Source organism: Erinaceus europaeus, chromosome 4 (genome assembly GCF_950295315.1).
Source record: "Erinaceus europaeus chromosome 4, mEriEur2.1, whole genome shotgun sequence".
Classification (NCBI taxonomy): Eukaryota; Metazoa; Chordata; class Mammalia; order Eulipotyphla; family Erinaceidae; genus Erinaceus; species Erinaceus europaeus.
Window position 1 is genome coordinate 95,303,797 of NC_080165.1, and position 18,433 is coordinate 95,322,229.

General features: G+C 46.2%; 1 protein-coding gene across 4 annotated transcripts; it reads right to left on the reverse strand.

The window, feature by feature from the left end:
• Positions 1 to 1,292: 1,292 nt before the first annotated feature.
• Positions 1,293 to 18,322, reverse strand: LOC132538119 (apolipoprotein L6-like). 4 transcript variants are annotated; one of them, XR_009549525.1, is made up of 6 exons: positions 18,139 to 18,322; positions 15,863 to 15,988; positions 12,235 to 12,361; positions 6,887 to 7,637; positions 2,248 to 4,069; positions 1,293 to 2,199 (listed from the first exon to the last, which is right to left on the reverse strand). XR_009549525.1 is itself a non-coding variant. In XM_060190092.1 (5 exons), the coding sequence occupies exons 3-5, from the start codon at positions 12,348 to 12,350 to the stop codon at positions 4,052 to 4,054; spliced, it is 885 nt and encodes a 294-aa protein (XP_060046075.1). In that variant the 5' UTR covers positions 12,351 to 12,361; positions 15,863 to 15,988; positions 18,139 to 18,322; the 3' UTR covers positions 1,293 to 4,051. The 4 variants fall into 4 exon arrangements, 3 of the variants coding, with proteins under 3 accessions (XP_060046075.1, XP_060046076.1, XP_060046074.1); XM_060190092.1 differs by having other exon boundaries at positions 1,293 to 4,069; XM_060190093.1 differs by lacking the exons at positions 1,293 to 2,199; positions 2,248 to 4,069 and having other exon boundaries at positions 6,787 to 7,637; positions 12,281 to 12,361.
• Between the last annotated feature and the right edge of the window lie 111 nt (positions 18,323 to 18,433).

Below are 18,433 nucleotides of genomic sequence, written 5' to 3' on the forward strand. Positions count from 1 at the left end.
GTGAGGACCATATTGGGTGGGGGTGGGGCACAGACCTTTGGTGGTGGGAGCAATGTGGAACTGTACCCCTGTAATATTATAATCACGTAAACACTGTCAAGCCACTAATAAAAATAGTGTTTTTTAAAAACTTGCCATATACTACCCAGGAATCAAATACTTACATGTGTCTTTGTGTTTGCCATTCTTCAGGAGTGCTTCTAATTTAAGTTTTAAGTGCAACACCCCCCCACACACAAGAGTCTATAATCACACCCTTCCCTGGGCTGTTGGAAGACCCCCAGGAAGCAATGGACAAAGACCCGTCCTCTTTCAAACTGTAATTGGTTCACAGAGAAGTATTTTACCTCAGAGTGATAAAATGAAATGGAAATGATTTTAAATATCCATAGAGAGGATTATTTGCATTAAGATACATCAGGATGGGCCTAGGTGATGGTGCACCTAGTTGAGTACACGCATTACAATGCACAAGAGCCAGGGTTCAATCCCCCAGTTCCCACCTGTGGGATGGGAGGAGAGGTAGCTTCATAAGCCATGAAGCAGTGATGCAGGTGTCTCGCCCTCTCTCCCTCCCTTCTCAATTTTTCTCTGTCTCTATCCAAAATAAAACATTTTTAAAAATATATAATAAGGACTTATTTATAGTAAAAAATTTCATAAAAATAAAAAAGGCAACAAAAGGGAATAAATAAATAAATAAATGTTAAAAAATAAATAAATTACTTTAAAAAATAAATTTAAAAAATTAAAAAGATAGGTCAGGCAGTAGCGCAGCGGGTTAAGTTCACATGGCTTGAAGCACAAGGACCAGCATAAGGATCCCGGTTCGAGCCCCCAGCTCTCCACCTGCAGGGGAGTTGCTTCATGGGTGGTGAAGCAGGTGGTCTGCAGGTGTCTGTCTTTCTCTCCCCCTCTGTTTCCCCTCCTCTCTTGATTTCTCTCTGTCCTGTCCAACAACAATAGCAATGACAACAACAAGAGCAACAAAATGGGGAAAATGGCCTCCAGGAGCAGTGGATTCATAGTGCAGGCACTGAGCCTCAGCAATAACCCTGAAAGCAAAAAAAAAAAGTGAAAAAAAAAAATACAGACATTACCGCCTGACCTGGAAAGAGACTCATATGATAGTAAATAAAAGAAAAAATTGAATAATGTGATCTGAATTTTTTTTAATATTAGGTGTGTGGTACAGGATGGGGTGTGGATCTGAAGAGAAATACATCAGGTGTAAGCAGGTTTAGCTCGGGAGAGAGAAACCAAAAGGATGAGAGAAAGAGGAAGGGTGCACTTTCACTTCAATTACTGAAATTGGTTACTGCAATCACCTATTTTCATCAAAGTAATACAATAAAACCACCTTATAATGAGACACCTTTATTCCTTTATTTAGCAGAATCAAATCTACAAAACTGTATAGTAAGGCATTTATTCAGGGCAGCAAATAGTGAAAAACACACAAACTAATAGAAGTCAGATACAGAGGGAGAGGGACAGGGAGAAGAAGGAGGAGAAGAAATGGCCTCAGGCAAATAAGGATAAATCAAATCTCCATTCTTGGACTCATTCTTTTTTTTTTTTCTTTCAGAAATCCCTCAGAACAAACAAAACCTTAAGGTTAGTGACTAGTTGTGCCAGGACTATTGGTAATAGCCAATCATAGCTGATAGGCTATTTGGAACTATTGATATAAGGACACTCAGACACAAAGAGAACAATATTAAATGTGGAGAAAGTTGTTCACTGGCAGTTATGAGCATGAAAACGTGATAACAGGGAAGTGAGAGTGATGAAATCAAGAAACACAGTGACCTAGGCATAGGATCACACATAATTGGAAATCCCTAGACTACAGATCTGTAAAACAGTGACTGTCAGGCTATAGGCTAGAACACTGATGGTGCCTCTCTCTCCACTCTGCTTTTAAAATCTTTCCCAGATTTCTTAAACTACAAATGGTTATTGTAATGACGGGGAGGAAAGCTTTCTTCTCTGGCTTCACAAGGCCCTCTTCTTTATCTTAGGGTAAAAAGTATCCAGTTTAAAAAAAAAGAATTAAAAAATAATTAGCAAGCTTTTGACACACTTGTTCATTTTGCCTCGATGCATATAAAATTTTGAAATAATACAAGGTCTGTGAAAGGGAGGTACAGCCAGTATACGGTGTGTGTGTGTGTGTGTGTGTGTGTGTGTGTGTGGCTGTGTGTGTGTGTGTGTGTGTGTGTGTGTGTGTGTGTGTGTTTTAACTTATTCTAATTCCTTGCTACATTCATTGCAACATATGCGCTCAACCAGGTGTGCCACCACCCAACCCACTTCTTGCTTCATTCATAAACCTTACAGTTCCCTTCCATCCCAGCAACCAGCACAGGTAAGGTCATATAACTTTGTCCTGGCCAATGAGAGTGGGCCCTTGACTTTTGCCCACTCCTTTCCCACTTAGGGGCACCCAGCTAGTCTAGGGTGCTGGGACTCTCTAGCGTGTACTAGCAGAAACCTGTCTGAGAAATGTAAAGTCTAATGCCTATTGACATCATTTTTATCCTCTGAGTTCAGAAACACCTTAAACCCTATCTTCCCTTAAACTTTTTGAATATATTAAATGAACTAGGCAAATGGGAAAAGCTTTGTCAACAAAGGTAAGAACAGGAAGGCTCCAGAAAACCAATTTGAGCAAGCTGCATTCAAGATGGCTGAATCCAAAGTGGCTAGATCCAAGATGGGTGAATCCAAGATGGTGGCATATACCCCCAGTAATAAACTAAAGACTCATTCTTCCTTCATCAACATACTGAAAATCACTCTGACCTGCACCATGACCATTTTACATGGTGATGACAGAAAATGACTATATTTGGGCATAAGAAAAGATGGCATCTGGGGGGCAGGGATGGTGATGCACTGGTTAAGAACACATATTACAAAGCACAAGAATGCAAGTTCAAGTATATGCTCCCCACCTGCAGGGGGCCTAGTGGTGAAGCAGGTCTGTAGTTCTGTAGCTGTCTATCTTTCTCCCTCTTTCTATCTCCCTGTCCTCTCTCAATTCATCTCTGTCCTCTCCAATTAGAAAAAAAAAAAAAAAAGGAAAAAGAAAAAAAAAGGAAAAAATGACCACCAGGAGCAGTGGATTCATAGTGCCAGCACCAAGCCCCAGCAATAACTGTGGTGGCAATAAAAAGAAAGGGAATGAAGGAAGGACCGAAGGAAGGAACAAATGGAAGGAGAAGGGTAGGGTAAGGTAAGGGAAGGAAGGGAAGGGAAGGGGAGATGGCAAGCTGGTCTGAGATGTCAACACCCCTTTCCTAGAAAACTCCCTCCCTGTACATAGCATAATCAAGAGATCCCTAAGAACCAGTCAGTTGCACACTAGTGGGGTGTGGGGCTGCTTTCACAATGAAGTAGTCTGCTTTCTATCCCACACTATGCCAAACAAACGTGCTTTCACTTTCTGTGGTGGCTTGCTTCTGATCTCTAACTTTACTGGAAGCCAAGAACCCTATCAGTGACCCCTTTCTTCCTTTTCAGGATTGGGGGGGTCCTCAGAATCAGAACCAGTAAGCCCCCCCTTTCTCCACTTGCTTTTTTTCCTCCCTAGTAACTAGTTTGAGCTGGTTTGGGTTGCCTAAAGAGCAATGACTAACTCACGTACAGAGAAAAGATTGCACTTATGGTCAAGAGATATTGACGCATATAAAACAGGACCTATAAAAGTGAAATAAAACATGGTATGGAAGAAAACACCACTCAATAAAAACAGATAAATAGAAAGTTACAGAACCAAAGGCAAACAGGGTAAGGTTGAGAGTGACAGAGAAAACACTGTGGGCTGCAGACATAAATGTTTTACAATGCAGTCTGGAGAGTGTGTGGGGGGGCGTGTGCTCTGGGAGGCAGCCTAATGACTTTAACATCCAGAGCAAGACAAAGCACAGGAAAAAGTTTCCAGAGGAAATGCCAAGAGTTATCATCCTTGATTGGTGCATTACTTCTTTTTCTCTTTACTTCTCCACTTCTTGAATTGTACAAAGTTGCATTTAATGTCCATGGGCTACTTCCAAGAGAACAGCTAAAGCAAAACAAAACAGCATCCATGTTTATGCTTAGGTGCAGTGCAGCCAGCAGTGGTCTTCAGGAGGAGCTGGGGGCGGGGGGGCTGGTCTGTGGAGAGGCTGAGAGACTCTGCTGATGGAATCAGGTCAAGCGGGTTCTAGAAACATCCTTTTGTGTGCAAACCCAGGATCCTACCCAGAGATGACTGGGGTAGGGAAGAAAAAGATGGAAGCAACTGAAAGGTGAAATGACAAGAGACCATGAAATACCCTTCACCCCAGGGAGCCGCCTATCTTCTTGCCAGTGCAGCAGGAGGTAACAGCTGCCTAGCACAGTCCTCCTGTGTGTGACTATGACTGTGAGTGAGTGGGGGGACATCAAAGGAGGGAGGGGACAGATGGACCTTCACAAGACCTGCTAATAGCTGGCAGTGCACTTAGGACTCAGGTAAGTCTCCAGGCAGCCTCTTTACCAGCCTTGCTGATGTCTTTGACACTGGACCCCCCAGGGTCACTGTGACGCCTCTCCCATCCTCAGGAATACACATGACAATCACACACACACACACACACACACACACACACACACACACACACACACACATGAGACTAGCTTTCTTCATTCACACCCCTATAGCCTCCAGAGCCCACCATGGGCAGCACTAGGGGGCAGTAGACTGGATCTCTGTTCCCTTCTGCTGGGAACACACCCATCGGGCAGTGCCCCCCTCACCTGGGCTCAGCCTGCTTCCATCCTCTCCTGGCACCTGCTGTCCTTCTTCCTCCTGCCAGGCTAGGGACAGAGTCCCCATGGCTCCCTCTGGAGATGCGCTCAGGGTCCTTTCTCCTTGCGAAGGTTTCTGCAAAGAAAGAAACACACCAGATGATAGGAACTTTGCAGAGGCTCAGGTGCAGGGAGCCAGGCAGTATTAGGGAGTATCAGGGAGTAACAGGGAGCACAGTCCCAGATCTGCAGTCACGTTTCTTTCTGGCTGTGCCATCCTAACTCAGGCCCAGACACCTGCCTCAGCTCAGGCCCCACAGAGTGGGTGGCTGACAGGACAGGAATGTGGGCTCTCAGAATCCCTCAGCTCAAGCCAGAATATCTGTTTCTTCCTCCACCTGCGTCCTCACAGGGCTCTGTGCCTACATAGGCAGTGAGAGTGCCCTGGTGGGCTGCCTTCCCTCCTCCTTTCATAAGGATTCCCACCTGGGAGATTAGAGTACTAGCCCATAAATGCCTCCAGCCCAAGTACCTCCCCAAGGGCCCTTCTCCAGATAGTTACAGGAGGCCTAAGGGCCCCACATGTTAGGAGGACATGCTCCCACCCACAACGTCCCTGGGGCTCAGTTTCTCCCCTAAGCAGCACAGGGATCTCATGGAACATCCATAGGACAAACAGAGGGTCTGGCCAGCTCTGTCCAGGACAGGTGTCATCTTGTGAAGGTGTCCTTGATGCTGTTTGGACACCTGGGTCCACTGTGACTCCTCGTCTACAGGAACACACACAACAATCCCTCCCTTACACACACACACACACACACACACACACACACACACACACACACACACCTTCCCTTGTCCTTACTTCATGTCAACTTTGGAACCCCAGTATAGTCCTTGCTAGATGAGTGGATGGGAGCAGTCTGGATGGCTCTGGAGTTGGGGACCTATACTCTGGGTTCTGTGGTGTGACTCTCAGGGGTGGGCACTCCCACCCTGCCCACTTACTCCCAGCTTCATCGTTCTGCTTATTGGAAGAAATGGTGGTGTGTGGTGGTGGTGGGGGAGTTATACAAGTTCTTACTACATTTCTGGTGGGATGTTGGGGAATCTCAGGACTGGGGATAAACAGGGCTACCCTGTGCCTTTAGAGTAGTTCCCCAAAATCACAGAAGACACACTTTACAATGGGTTGGGTGGTGGCACACCTAGTTGAGCACATGCTTTACAGTGTACAAGGATGCTGGTTCAAGCCCCAGGCCCCCATCTGCAGGTTTTTACTTCATAAAGTAGTGGTGAAGCAGTGCTACAGGTGTCTCTCTCTCTCACTTCTTCTCTATCTTCACCTTCCCTCTCAATTTCTGTCTCTATTAAAAATTAATAAATTTTTTAAAAAGAAAGGGAAATGTACTTTGGCTAGTATGTAGAATAACTGGGAAGAGAAAGAAAGCGAGGAAGTGGGGGAGGAAGGAAGGAAGAAAGGACAAGCCAGTTGGACGGTGGTGTACCTGGTTGAGCACACATGTTACTGTGCAAAGGACCCAGGTTCAAATCCCCAGTCCCCACCTGCAGAAAGAAAGTTTCACACGTGGTGAAGCAGTGCAACTGGTGTCTCTCCTCTCTCCTTCCTACCTCCCCCTTCCATCTTGATGGTCTCTATCCAATAAATAAATAAAATATACATGAAATGAAGGAAGGAAAAAAGAAAGAAAGAAGATGTACTTTGGTGAATAATTAAAATAATCAGAACCCTAGAGCATGGCTGGTAAAAGAGTGTGAAATAGTACCACTGATGTGGAAAACAGTATAGGACATCCCTTCACCCCCAAAAGAAAGAAAACAAGACAGGACCCTGTGATCTGGCAATTCTCATTGTATAACTTGAGAGAAACTTGTTTAACTCACCCCCCTCCCACCACACACCACCATTTCTTCCAATAAGCAGAATGATGAAGCTGGGAGTAAGCGGGCAGGGTAGGAGTGCCCACCCCTGAGAGTCACATCATAAGTCCCCATCTCCAGAGTAGAAGAACTGCTCCCATCCACTAATCTACCCCTGTGAGCTGAGAGCAGTGTCTGGGGAAGCCCATGAGGGAGGATGCAGGCTCACCTTCTGCAGATGTTCCTGGAGCTGTGTGAGCTCCGCCAGCTCCTGTTGCAGCCTGCAGGCCCAGGCCCGCAGCTCTTCCGCCAGTGCCAGCTCCATGTCCTCCTGTGGCTGCCTCCAACCCTGCAGCAGGTCCAGGCCAAGGGAGTAAGCTGCCACCAGCGCTGAGCTCCCAGTGGCCCTGTGCACCTGCCTACTGCCAGGGCCCCCGGACACCAGGTGAGGGTGGGCCCGGACCTCCTGGAAGGCACGTACCAGCTTTCTGACCTCCCAAAGGGCACTACCACCATTGCAGGCCAGCTTGCCCATGGCCAGGAAGCAGGAGGCCTTGCTACCCCTGGACTCTGGAGCCCCCTGGCCACTGCTGGACACCAGGCTGCGGGCTAGCACTCTGACACCTTGAGTGTGCAAGTGCGCCAACATGCCAGTTAGCATGCTGGTGGCCCCAGCTGCTGTCCCTAGCCCTCTGCTTGCAACTGAGAGCAACAGGCTGCCCCCTGTGGCAGCTGGACCCAGGAGCAAGCCTAGGATGCCCAGGGCTCCTGAGAAGACAGCCACCAAGCTGGTCAGTAGGCTGGCCCTGGCCAGTGTTTGGTGGGTGTTGTCAACGTGGTCTGCCAGTACTTGGAGCTTTTGAATGCCTGCCTCCAGTTGCTCCTTCCAAGCAGGGAACTCCTTCAAAACCAACTTTTCTTCAGCTGTCATATCTCTTTCCTGTTTCTGTGCTTCTTCACCGGGGATGTCCTCCTTGTCCCTGTGGGTGAGGGAGATGCAGATGTCCCATCTGAGATTCACGCTCACACCTGTATGCGTTGCAGCACTATGTATAACAGTCCAATGACAGGCAAATGGAAAAGAAGCCATGGCATGTGTATGCAATGGAGTACTATGCAACTGCAAAAAAATGATGACAGCTTCTCTTCTGTGACCTCAAGGATAAAACTGGAGGGAATCATGCAAAGTAAGATGACCCAGAAAGAAAAGGACAAAATCTGGGAGATCTTACTCACAGGAGGGACTTATGATACAAAGCAAGGGGGACTCGGTGTTGCTGGCACACCTGGCAGAGTGTACATTTTGCCATGAATGCATGAGGACCTGGGTTCAAGTCCCTGGTCTCCAGCTGCCAGAGGGAGACTTCACGAGCAGTGGAGCTGTGCTGCAGGTGTCTCTCTCCCTGTTTCTTGCTGTCTTGAGAAGAGACAGAAAGAGAGAGAGGAGAAGGGAAGGAAGGAAGGAAGAAAGGAGCGAGCTACCAGGAACCTTGGAGTTGTGTAGACACTGAGTCTCAGAAATAAGCCTCATTGCAAAAAAGAAAAGAAAAGAAAAAAGAGAATAAAAGAAGCAAAGCAATTGAAAATACAGGGTGAAATATTAACAAACTCTAGTCTGTTCTGGCAGATCCAAGGACTCAGTGAGGGGAAGAAAGGGGAGGAGGAGCTAGAAAAGGATTAGGAGAGGGAATCCTTGGGGACCCAGTACTGGAAGGTGGAAGAGAAAAGTGACCACTGATGATGCAGACACCCAAGACAACAACAGCTTTGTAAATCAACATTTCCTCACTAAAGTGATTTGGAAAAAAAAAAAAATTCAATCTCCCAGATGGGAGAGCTAAATCATCATTATTTAAGCCAGGCTCCTGTCCTTCCTGACTCTGAACCCTCCTCTCCTCAGCTTCCTGTCACCTCAGACCTGAACAGTCCCCCTGCATGTGAGGGGCCCTAATTCATGGGAGTGGAGACTAGCTCTAGGAGATATTTCTGTCTGGTTCAGAGGACCTAAGGCCCTGTCACCCAAAGGGCCAGGAGGAGTGGGGGAATACTGAGATACTAGTCAAGATTAGAGGAGGTTCCCCCCAAAAAAATGTTGCTCAGCTCTGACTTATGGTAGAGAAGGGGATTGAACCTTGGACTTTGGAGCCTCAAGCACGAGAGTCTCTTCATTAAACATTATGCTATCTCTCTTGCAAAACATTTATCTTCATGAGGTCTGGGAAAAGGTAGAGAGAGAGGAGACAGGAAGGGCTGAGGAAATAGCATAATGACTCTCAAAAGGCTCATGCCTGAGGCTCTGAGGTCTCAGGTTCAGTCCCCAGCACCACCATAAACTAGAGATGATCAATGGTCTCTCTCTCTCTCTTTCTCCATCTTTGTCTATCTTTCATTAAAAAATAATATTAAATAATAGCTAAAACCTGGAAGCAACCCAGGTGCCCAACAACAGATGAGTGGCTGAGAAAGCTGTGGTATATATACACAATGGAATACTATGCAGCTATCAAGAATAATGAACCCACCTTCTCTGACCCATCTTGGACAGAGCTAGAAGGAATTATGTTAAGTGAACTAAGTCAGAAAGATAAAGATGAGTATGGGATGATCCCACTCATCAACAGAAGCTGACTAAGAAGATCTGAAAGGGAAACTAAAAGCAGAACCTGATCAAATTGTAAGTAGGGCACCAAAGTAAAAACCCAGTGGTGAGGGGTAGACATGTAGCTTCCTGGGCCAGTGGGGGGTGGGAGTGGGCCGGAGGGATGGGTCACAGCCCTTTGGTGGTGGGAATGGTGTTTATGTACACTCCTAGCAAAATGTAGACATATAAATCAGTAGTTAATTAATATGAGAGGGGGAAATCAATTGTATGTCTCAAAGTTTCTCAAAAGACAAAGTGAATCTTTTTAATATATAGGCTGTGTATTTGATATGCGGACTCTCTCAAAAGCCTAGACCAAGTAGATTAGAAGCATCCAATAGCACAGCTATATACAAGATACTGGGTACTGTACAGCAAACCATAACAAAGGGACTTTTCAAAGTTAACCCAATTAACAAATAAAGTGATGATAATATTAGCTATCAATTGTCTTTTTGAACCCTAAGACAGCAGGAACCTCACATCTTTACTATAGAGCCCCTATTTCCCCCAGTCCTGGAACCCTTGGATAGGGCCCACTTTCCTGTATGCATCTCCCAATCCGAACCAAATAATATTGCATCCGCCGATCACAACCTAACCAAAGCAACGATTGCCACCTCAATATGCTTCACCTCAGACTGTATCCAGAGACTTCACGTGTGGAATGACAACCCTTCAGCTTCATTACTCGGGTGAGACCTTTCCTTTTATAGCACACTCTAATTTCATCTCAGGTAGTTCACTTTCTAACAAAGTCCCATAATCTAGATATACACCAGTTTCTGTGAGAGAGAGCTTATGTGCACACGTATCCATAAACTACTGCAAAATATATACCTGAAAGCAGAAGTACACTAGAGTTTGCAGTGAGTACCTCCCTAACACTTCCTCTCCACTATTCCAAGCTTGGGATCCATGATTGCTCAACAAATTGTTTGGCCTCATATGTTAACTCTCTTTTCAATCACCAGGTTCCAGATGCCACCTGGATGCTGGCTAGGCTTCCCTGGATTGAAGACCCCACCAATGTGTCCTGGAGCTCAGCTTCCCCAGAGACACACCCTACTAGGGAAAGAGAGAGGCAGACTGGGAGTATGGACTGACCAGTCAACGCCCATGTTCAGCGGGGAAGCAATTACAGAAGCCAGACCTTCTACCTTCTGCAACCCTCAACGACCCTGGGTCCATGCTCCCAGAGGGCTAGAGAATGGGAAAGCTACCATGGGAGGGGGGGGATTATGGGGATTGGGTGGTGGGAATTATGTGGAGTTGTACCCCTTCTACCTTATGTTTTTGTTCACTAATCCTTTTTTAAATAAAAAATTTAAAAAAAATAAAAATAATATTAAAAATATGGATTATTGGGTGGGGATGAATAGCATAATGGCTATGCAAACAGACTCTATGTCTGAAGCTCCAAAGTCCCAGGTTTAATCCCTTGCATCACCATAAGCCAAAACTGAACAGAGCTTTGGATAAGGGAAAAATAAATAAATAAAAATAAACAAAAGTACCTTGAGGGAAATACATAAGATTTAAAAAAAAAAAAAGATGCATTATCAATAGTACTAACTGTTCCCCTTGGCTCCCAGCCAGCCTCACGTGACTCCATCAAGTGGACGTGTGGGACTGGCCCTTCCTGGGAGAAGTCTCCTCCTCCCAGGGCCTCTCTAAACAGGAAGTTGTAGGAGCCTGGCATTCATAGAAGTCAGGAGTGGGAAAGCAAAGCTGACTCCTTCCAGCACAGTCCCTTCACCACGAGCAGAGGGGAGACACAGAATCCCTGGGCCATTAGGAGGTGTCAACTCTGAGAGGGCCTCTGGAGAGGTTCTGAGTTACACCCTTCACTTGTCAGTGGGGGGAAGGAAACCCTGGAGAGGAAAGGGAGCTGGTGTGGAGAGAGGAGGGGGCCGTTGGGACCCAGAGCCCCAGCATCTGCTGTGCATCCTGCTCTCCCAGCTAGTTCCAGGAGGTCCTCACTGAAGCACATGTGCACAGACTTTCTGCTCCACTTTCCTTTTGGAACCCCATCCAGAGACTTCTTTTTTTAAAAAAAATATTTATTTTATTTATGTATTCCCTTTTGTTGCCCTTGTTGTTTTATTGTTGTAGCTATTATTGTTGTTATCGTTGTTGGATAGGACAGAGAGAAATGGAGAGAGGAGGGGAAGACAGAGAGGAGGAGAGAAAGATAGACACCTGCAGACCTGCTTCACCGCCTGTGAAGCGACTCCCCTGCAGGTGGGGAGCCAGGGTTTGAACCGGGATCCTTATGGTGGTCCTTGTGCTTTGCGCCACCTGCGCTTAACCCGCTGCGCTACAGCCCGACTCCCCCAGAGACTTCTACATAGGCAATTTTACTGCTCCTGGGCTGCCTTTTTCAGAAAAAGAAAGACCATAGCCCTGAAGCTTCTTTCAGTGTTTTTGGGGCTGGGCTTGAACCTGGTTCACACACATGGCAAAGCCCAAGGAAGTTATTCTGCCAGTCTAAGATTTATCTATTTACTAGAGAGAGAGAGGAGGAGAGAGAAAGAGGGAGAGAGAGAGAGAAAAAGAGAGAGAGAGAGAGGAAGAGAGAGAGAGAGAGAGAGAACCAGAATAACCAGAATAACCAGAACATCACTCTGGCACAGCAATGGTGGGTATCAAACTCTGGACTCAAGCTTTCCTGCTTCAGAGTCCAGTGCTCTACCCACCATGCCACCTTCCAGGCCACTGACTGCACTTTGTCTTACTCTCCAGAACACTTGGCTCAGCCCACAGGCTCCCCCTGCTCAGAAGAATGTGTCCTCATACACAATAATGGAGGCCAGAGGGATGGTGGGCCCCACTTCCTGACTTCTGCTACAGGGACACCCTTGTGCCTGAATGCCAGGCTGCCAGGAGCCCTGCCACAGAGGCAGCCCTGCCCTGGACACAGGTCTTTGGGTTACCTCTGCTTACTGGCTCCAGCCTCCCCTTCATCCTCTGCCTGCTGACCTGGCAGCCTCCACAGCTCCACAGCTATTCCTGTCCCATCTATGGGGGCACAGGAGATGGCTTCAGGCATCAGGCAGGACTCTGTAGAGAGTGAGAAGACATAGATTAAGTGCAGGGACCAGGGGACCTTATGGGAGTCAAGTGTGTGTGGATTCTAGATCAAGCAGCATAATAGACATAATGCCTGCTGCACACTTCTGTTTTTGTATCTTCCGTTGCTGGGCAGCCTCCCAGAGTAGGTGCAGAGAATGAAGCTTGATGAAATGTGGGCACCCTTGGAATCCTCAGCCCTTCCTAGGCGACTCACCCTACTCCAAGGATAGCACAATTTTACTTGTTCTGTAAAATTTGGTTGTGGTAGAGAAGCTGGCTTACAAAGCTGTTAGCATTAGGGTCCTGCGGTACATCCCTTTGTGGTATGTGTTATCCCTCAGTGCTGACATTCCTCCATACTCATGGACTTCAGACCTTCCCCACCTTTGGCAACTGCAGTTCTGTGCTTGGTGACTTCTTTATTATTAATGGTAGTAGCAGTAGTAGTAGTAATAGTAGTAGTAGTAATAGTGTAGAGAAAGAAAGAAATAGGCTGAGAGAGAGAGGAAGAGACACCTGCAGCCTACTCCATTGCTCATGAAGCTTCCCCCTGCAGGTGGGGACCAGGGACCTGAACCTGGGGGCTCCTGCATAGTAAAGTTTCTGTAACTATTGGCAAATCTACCTATTCTTTGTTTTTTCCCCAGAGCACTGCTCAGCTTTTGCTTCTGGAGGTGGTGGGGATTGAACCTGGGACTTCACAGTCTCAGACTTTAGAGTCTCTTTGCATCATCTTTATGCTATCTACCCCACCCCTGCCAATTTTTGAGCTCCTACCAGTGTGATCATTTGTCTGATTACTCTCCGTCAATATGATGTCTGTGAAACTCATCCACGGAGATTGTGGGTATTGGTAGCTGCTGGGGAATTATACAGATGCAGTCACATCTGCTAAGCTGTCCCCTCAGGCTTTGCTTTTCACTTCAGCAAACGGACGCAGGGTACAGTGCTGCGCTTAGCAGGAGGCGGCCATTTTTGCTACCTCCTCATGGCCCGAACCATTGCGCTCTCACCCGATTCTGAGGTGCCCGTGCAAATAAAGATTTGTGTTCCCTCTTCGCTCCGGATCTCCTCTCTCTCTTCTCTGCGGCGCAGCCTGACAGGTAGCTTTCAAAATTGTTGGTACATGGTATTTAATCATAGACAAGGCAATTTGTCTACCTGCTCTTCTAGCCATTGATATATGTAGTTTCCTCTCATGTTCTCTAAAGAAATTGATATTAATGATTGCAAGCATATATGTATGGAACCAAGAAACATTTTCTCAGACCTCCTTATGCAAATCATACTCCTAGAACAAATGACTATCATGAGAACTGCAAAAAGTTGTGTCCTGAACACAAATGAGTTCTAAATCCCATCCCAGTATCCGCATGCCAAATGTTGAGACTTGAGGTAAAGGGGAGGTCAGAGAGCGGGGGTGGGGGAGGTGGGAGGCAGTGCTGTGTCCACCTAGGGAAAGGGACATTCTGACTAATTGGACAAAAGTACCATCCATTTGCAGAGTGAGACCATTTGGGGAGGGAATGGTAAGTAGACCTTTTCCGACAATTCCCAAAGCATGATATATGGGCTGGCATGGTGCTCACCCAACTTGTATGCTGAAATGATTGTTCAGGCTGGAAAATAGACCCTAGATTTTAAGAAAGCAGAGAGATCAGTTAAGAAGCTATTGCAATAGTTGGAAAGTGGTGATGGCAGCATCAGCATGGCTGCTGGCGAGTGAGTAGGTTTCCACAATGAGCATGAATCCACATAATTTGTCAATGAATGTGGAATATTCCATAACAGAGTCAAAGACGACTTTGGCCAAGTTGAAAAACAAGATTAGAAAAGAAAACACAAGTCGAACCTGAAATGAAATTGGAGTATTACACCAAAGTAAAAGACTCTGGGGTGGGTGGGTGGGTGGGGAGAATACAGGTCCATGAAAGATGATGAATGACATAGTGGGGGTTGTATTGTTAAATGGGAATCTGGGGAATGTTATGCATGTACAAACTATTGTATTTACTGTTGAATGTAAAACATTAATTCCCCAATAAAGAAATAAATTATTAAAAAAAAAAGATGACTTTGGGGTGGAATGAGTTTGGGGGCCTGGTGGACCATTAGAATAAAGTTTCCATTTCCTGAGGTGGGGAGGGTTGAGGGATTTCTGGACAGGCAGTAGAGTTCTGTCTGGAGTGGGCTAAGTCTGACATACTCATTCCATAGTCAAGTGATGCTAAGTAGCAAAGCATGGGTCTATGAGTCTTGTTCTGGTCGGGCAATTAAATCTGAAAACCACTAATGAGACACTTAAATCTGGGAAGCTGTGTGCAAATCCTAGGGGGAATGTAGTAATACAGTCCAAGATCAAATTCCAGAGCACTCTAACAGTTGGGGAAGAAGAGGTGGAAGCAGCGAGAGATGATAAAGGCCCAGCAGAAATACAAGGTGAACTAACTGAGAGGGGTTGGGGAGACAGCACAAAGGTTATGCAAAATGTCTTTCATGCCTGAGACTTCAAGGTCCAAGTTTAATCTCCACCACCGTCACCACCACAATCCAGGGCTGAGTAGTGCTCTGGAGAGAGGAAAGAGAAAAAGAGGTAGAGAGAGAGACAGAGAAAGACAGAGAGAGAAACAGAGAGGAATGGCATCGATTGGGAGCCCAATTAAAAAATTACAGTATGAGTGCCATGTCTCCTGATATTTATTCAAAAATTTCTCTCTTTCTTTTTCATTTATGTTTTTACTTATTTTAATTGAGAGAGACCTCTCACTGCTTCACTAATTACACAGTGCCAGGGCTTGTACCCTGAGCCTCAGGGATGTAAGAAACACACTCTATCCACAGAGCTACCAGCCTGACTCTCTCCTGAATGTTCTGAGTCACTCAGTTCTTACAGCAAGCACCCTGACTGGATTCTTCTGCATGCTGTGTAGATGGCAGGGCTGGGGCATGCTTACCCTGACAGATTTGTGATGTCTCTAAGGTGGCGAGGTCTCTGCTCATTTCCATGTTCAGGATGACAGCTGGTCTGGCTGGGGAGAGAGGTTCCACTCTTCTCGAGGAGACTGACCTTGGAATGGACACAGCAGCAGTATGGAAAAGTGGATTCAAAGACCCCTGTAGCCAGTTTTGTGATTTCAAGAAAATTCACACATTGCTTTACTTCCTGTTTCCGACCTGGGAACTCAATGCATGTAGCAATGGGACTTTTCATAATTACAAAAATAATGAAAGATATTCGTGGAAGGGGAGATTGGTTCTAAAAGCAAACCCCAAACATATTTCTTAGGAGAGAGGCATCTCAAACAGCAACTCAGCACAGCCAAAAGGAAAAGCAAGGGCATTGTCACAGCTGCCCAGGGCAGTGGCCGTGTCTGCAGAAGTTGACACTCAGGGCCCCTGGTGAAAAGTCTTGGGTTTTAGTGGCATTGGTTAGCACAGGGATCTGTATGTGTGAAAAGACAGTGTAGCACTGTGTTTGCTCCCTCCAACCTGGAGCAGGAGTCAGACTGCTGATTCTGAAGAGTCCGTTGTCTTGGGGCTGGGCTGTGGCACACCTGATTGAGTGCACAGATGTTATACTGCACAAGGACCTGGGTCTGAGCCCGTACTCCCTACCTGCAAGGGAGAAAGTTTCATGATCAGTGAAGCAAGTCTGAAGGTATCTCTCTTCCCCCCCCCCAACCCGCCACCTTTCTCTGCCCTCTCAATTCCTTTCTGTTCTATAAAATAAAATAGAAAGAAAGAAAAAAAAAGGGAAAAATGGCCACTGGAAGAGGTATATTCCTCGTGCCAACACTGAAATGCAGAAATAAACTTGACATCAATTAAAAAAAATATCTGGAGGCTGAGTCGTGGCACACACGGTTTAGTGCACAGAGTACTACGCACAAGGACCTGCACAAGGACCCAGATTCAAGCCCCCACTGCCCACCTGCTGTGGGGATGCTTCATGAGTGGGAAGCAGGGCTACAGGTGTCTATCTTTCTTCCTCTCTATCTCCCCTTCCCCTCTCAATTTCTCTCTGTCCTAGCAAATAAAATAGAAAAAAAAATGGCCACCAAAAGTGGTGAGTTTGTAGTGCTGGCAGCAATCCTCAGTGATAACCCTGGAGGCAAAGAAAAAAAGAAAGAAAAGAAAGAAAAAGAAACTAAAGAAAAAATATGCTGTTTTTTTTTTATTACAGATGTATGGAGGAAAGAAAGAATTTTGTTTCAGAGTCAGGATGAGGACTGCTCAGAGGAAGCTAAACCAACACAGAGTCATGATTAGCTACTAATCCCCCTTCCACCACCCCACACCAGACACAAACAGGTCCCAACCAGACTGCAGGAGAGGACAATTTAGAACAAAGTAATTATTTAAATAATAAAAGCTCTAAGGACGGGTGCTGGTGATGTAGTTCAGTGACAGAGCAAATGATCTCATGTGAGGCTCTGAGTTTGACTCGGTGGACTCCCACCCTGCCCCAAAATAAAGGAATATTGAAATAAAGATATGAAACGTTTGTTTTTGACTAACATACAGGCTAAATATGAAAAACAAGTAAATTTTGGAGTGGGGGAGACAACATAATGGTTATGCAAACAAACTATCATGCCTGAGGCTCTGAGATCCTAGGTTCAAGCCCCCATACCTTCTTTTTTTTTTAATTTCTTTATTGGGGAATTAATGTTGTACATTCAACAGTAAATACAATAATAGTTTGTACAGACATAACATTCCCCAGTTTCCCATGTAACAATACAACCCCCACTAGGTCCTCTGTCATCCTTTTTGGACCTGTATTCTCCCCACCCACCCCAGAGTCTTTTATTTTGGTGTGATACGCCAATTCCATTTCAGGTTCTACTTTTTTTTTTCTTTTCTGATCTTGTTTTTCAACTTCTGCCTGAGAGTGAGATCATCCCATATTCATCCTTCTGTTTCTGACTTATTTCACTTAACCCCATACCTTCATAAGCCTGAGCTGAGCAGTGCTCTGGTTTAAAAAAAAAAAAAAGGAAAGAGAGAGAGAGAGGGAGAGAGGAAGAGGAAGAAAGAGGGGGCCGAGCGGTAGCGCAGCGGGTTTAGCACAAATGGTACCAAGCTCAGGGACTGGCGTAAGTATCCAGGTTCAAGCCCCCTGCTCCCCTCCTGCAGGGAAGTCGCTTCACAAGTGGTAAAGCAGGTCTGCAGGTGTCTATCTTTCTCTCTCCCTCTCTGTATTCCCCTCCTCTTTCCATTTCTCTCAACGACATCAATAACAACAATAATGATAACAAGAACAACAAAAGGGGGGGAATATCCTCCAGGAGCAGTGGATTCGTAGTGCAGGCACTGAACTCCAGCAATAACCCTGAAGGCAAAATAATAATAATAATTAAAAAAAAAAGTTTGGTCATCACTGAGGTTTCACTGTTCCAGAGCAACCTTTTAAGATTGAAAGGAACAGATGGGGAGAGAGAGGACTCCACAGCATTGAAACTTTCTCCAGTGTGGCAGGGGCTAGGCTCAGCCCAGGCTGCGTGTAACTACCCATGTGAGCTATCCTGCCTGCCCTAGACAGGAAGATTGAAATGAAAAAACAACCCCAGATGGGGTGATTCTGATGCTTATTTATCACAAAGGAAGGGGAGCTCTGGACCCTCCCCAAGTTCACAAGTTCAGCTGGCCACTCTAACAATAGCTCGATTCCAGAACCAAGAACCTATTCCCCTGCTTCCCAGATATATTGGACTTGGGGGGGGGGGGTCCCAGAGCTGTCTCCCCTTAGTCAGCAGTCCCACCTGCTCTCAGCGTGGCTCCTACTGTGACCCGGGTTCCCGCTTGCTGCCCTGTCCTCTCTGGGGTCCTTGGATCGTTCAAGGCTGTAGGACCACAACACAGCACAGGCTCTGGGTGGTTTTGTGACCAGGGGACAGATTGTGCTGGCCAGCTCTGGGTGGGGATTGCAAAACTAGGCCCAGGTTCAGGGCTGTGGGCCCAGAAATGCCAAGGCGGGGGCTGCAGGGGGACCTGGGCTTCCTGGGCAGTGGTTGCTCTCTGTTCTCCTCGTGGTTCCCTTCTTTGACAGATGTATAG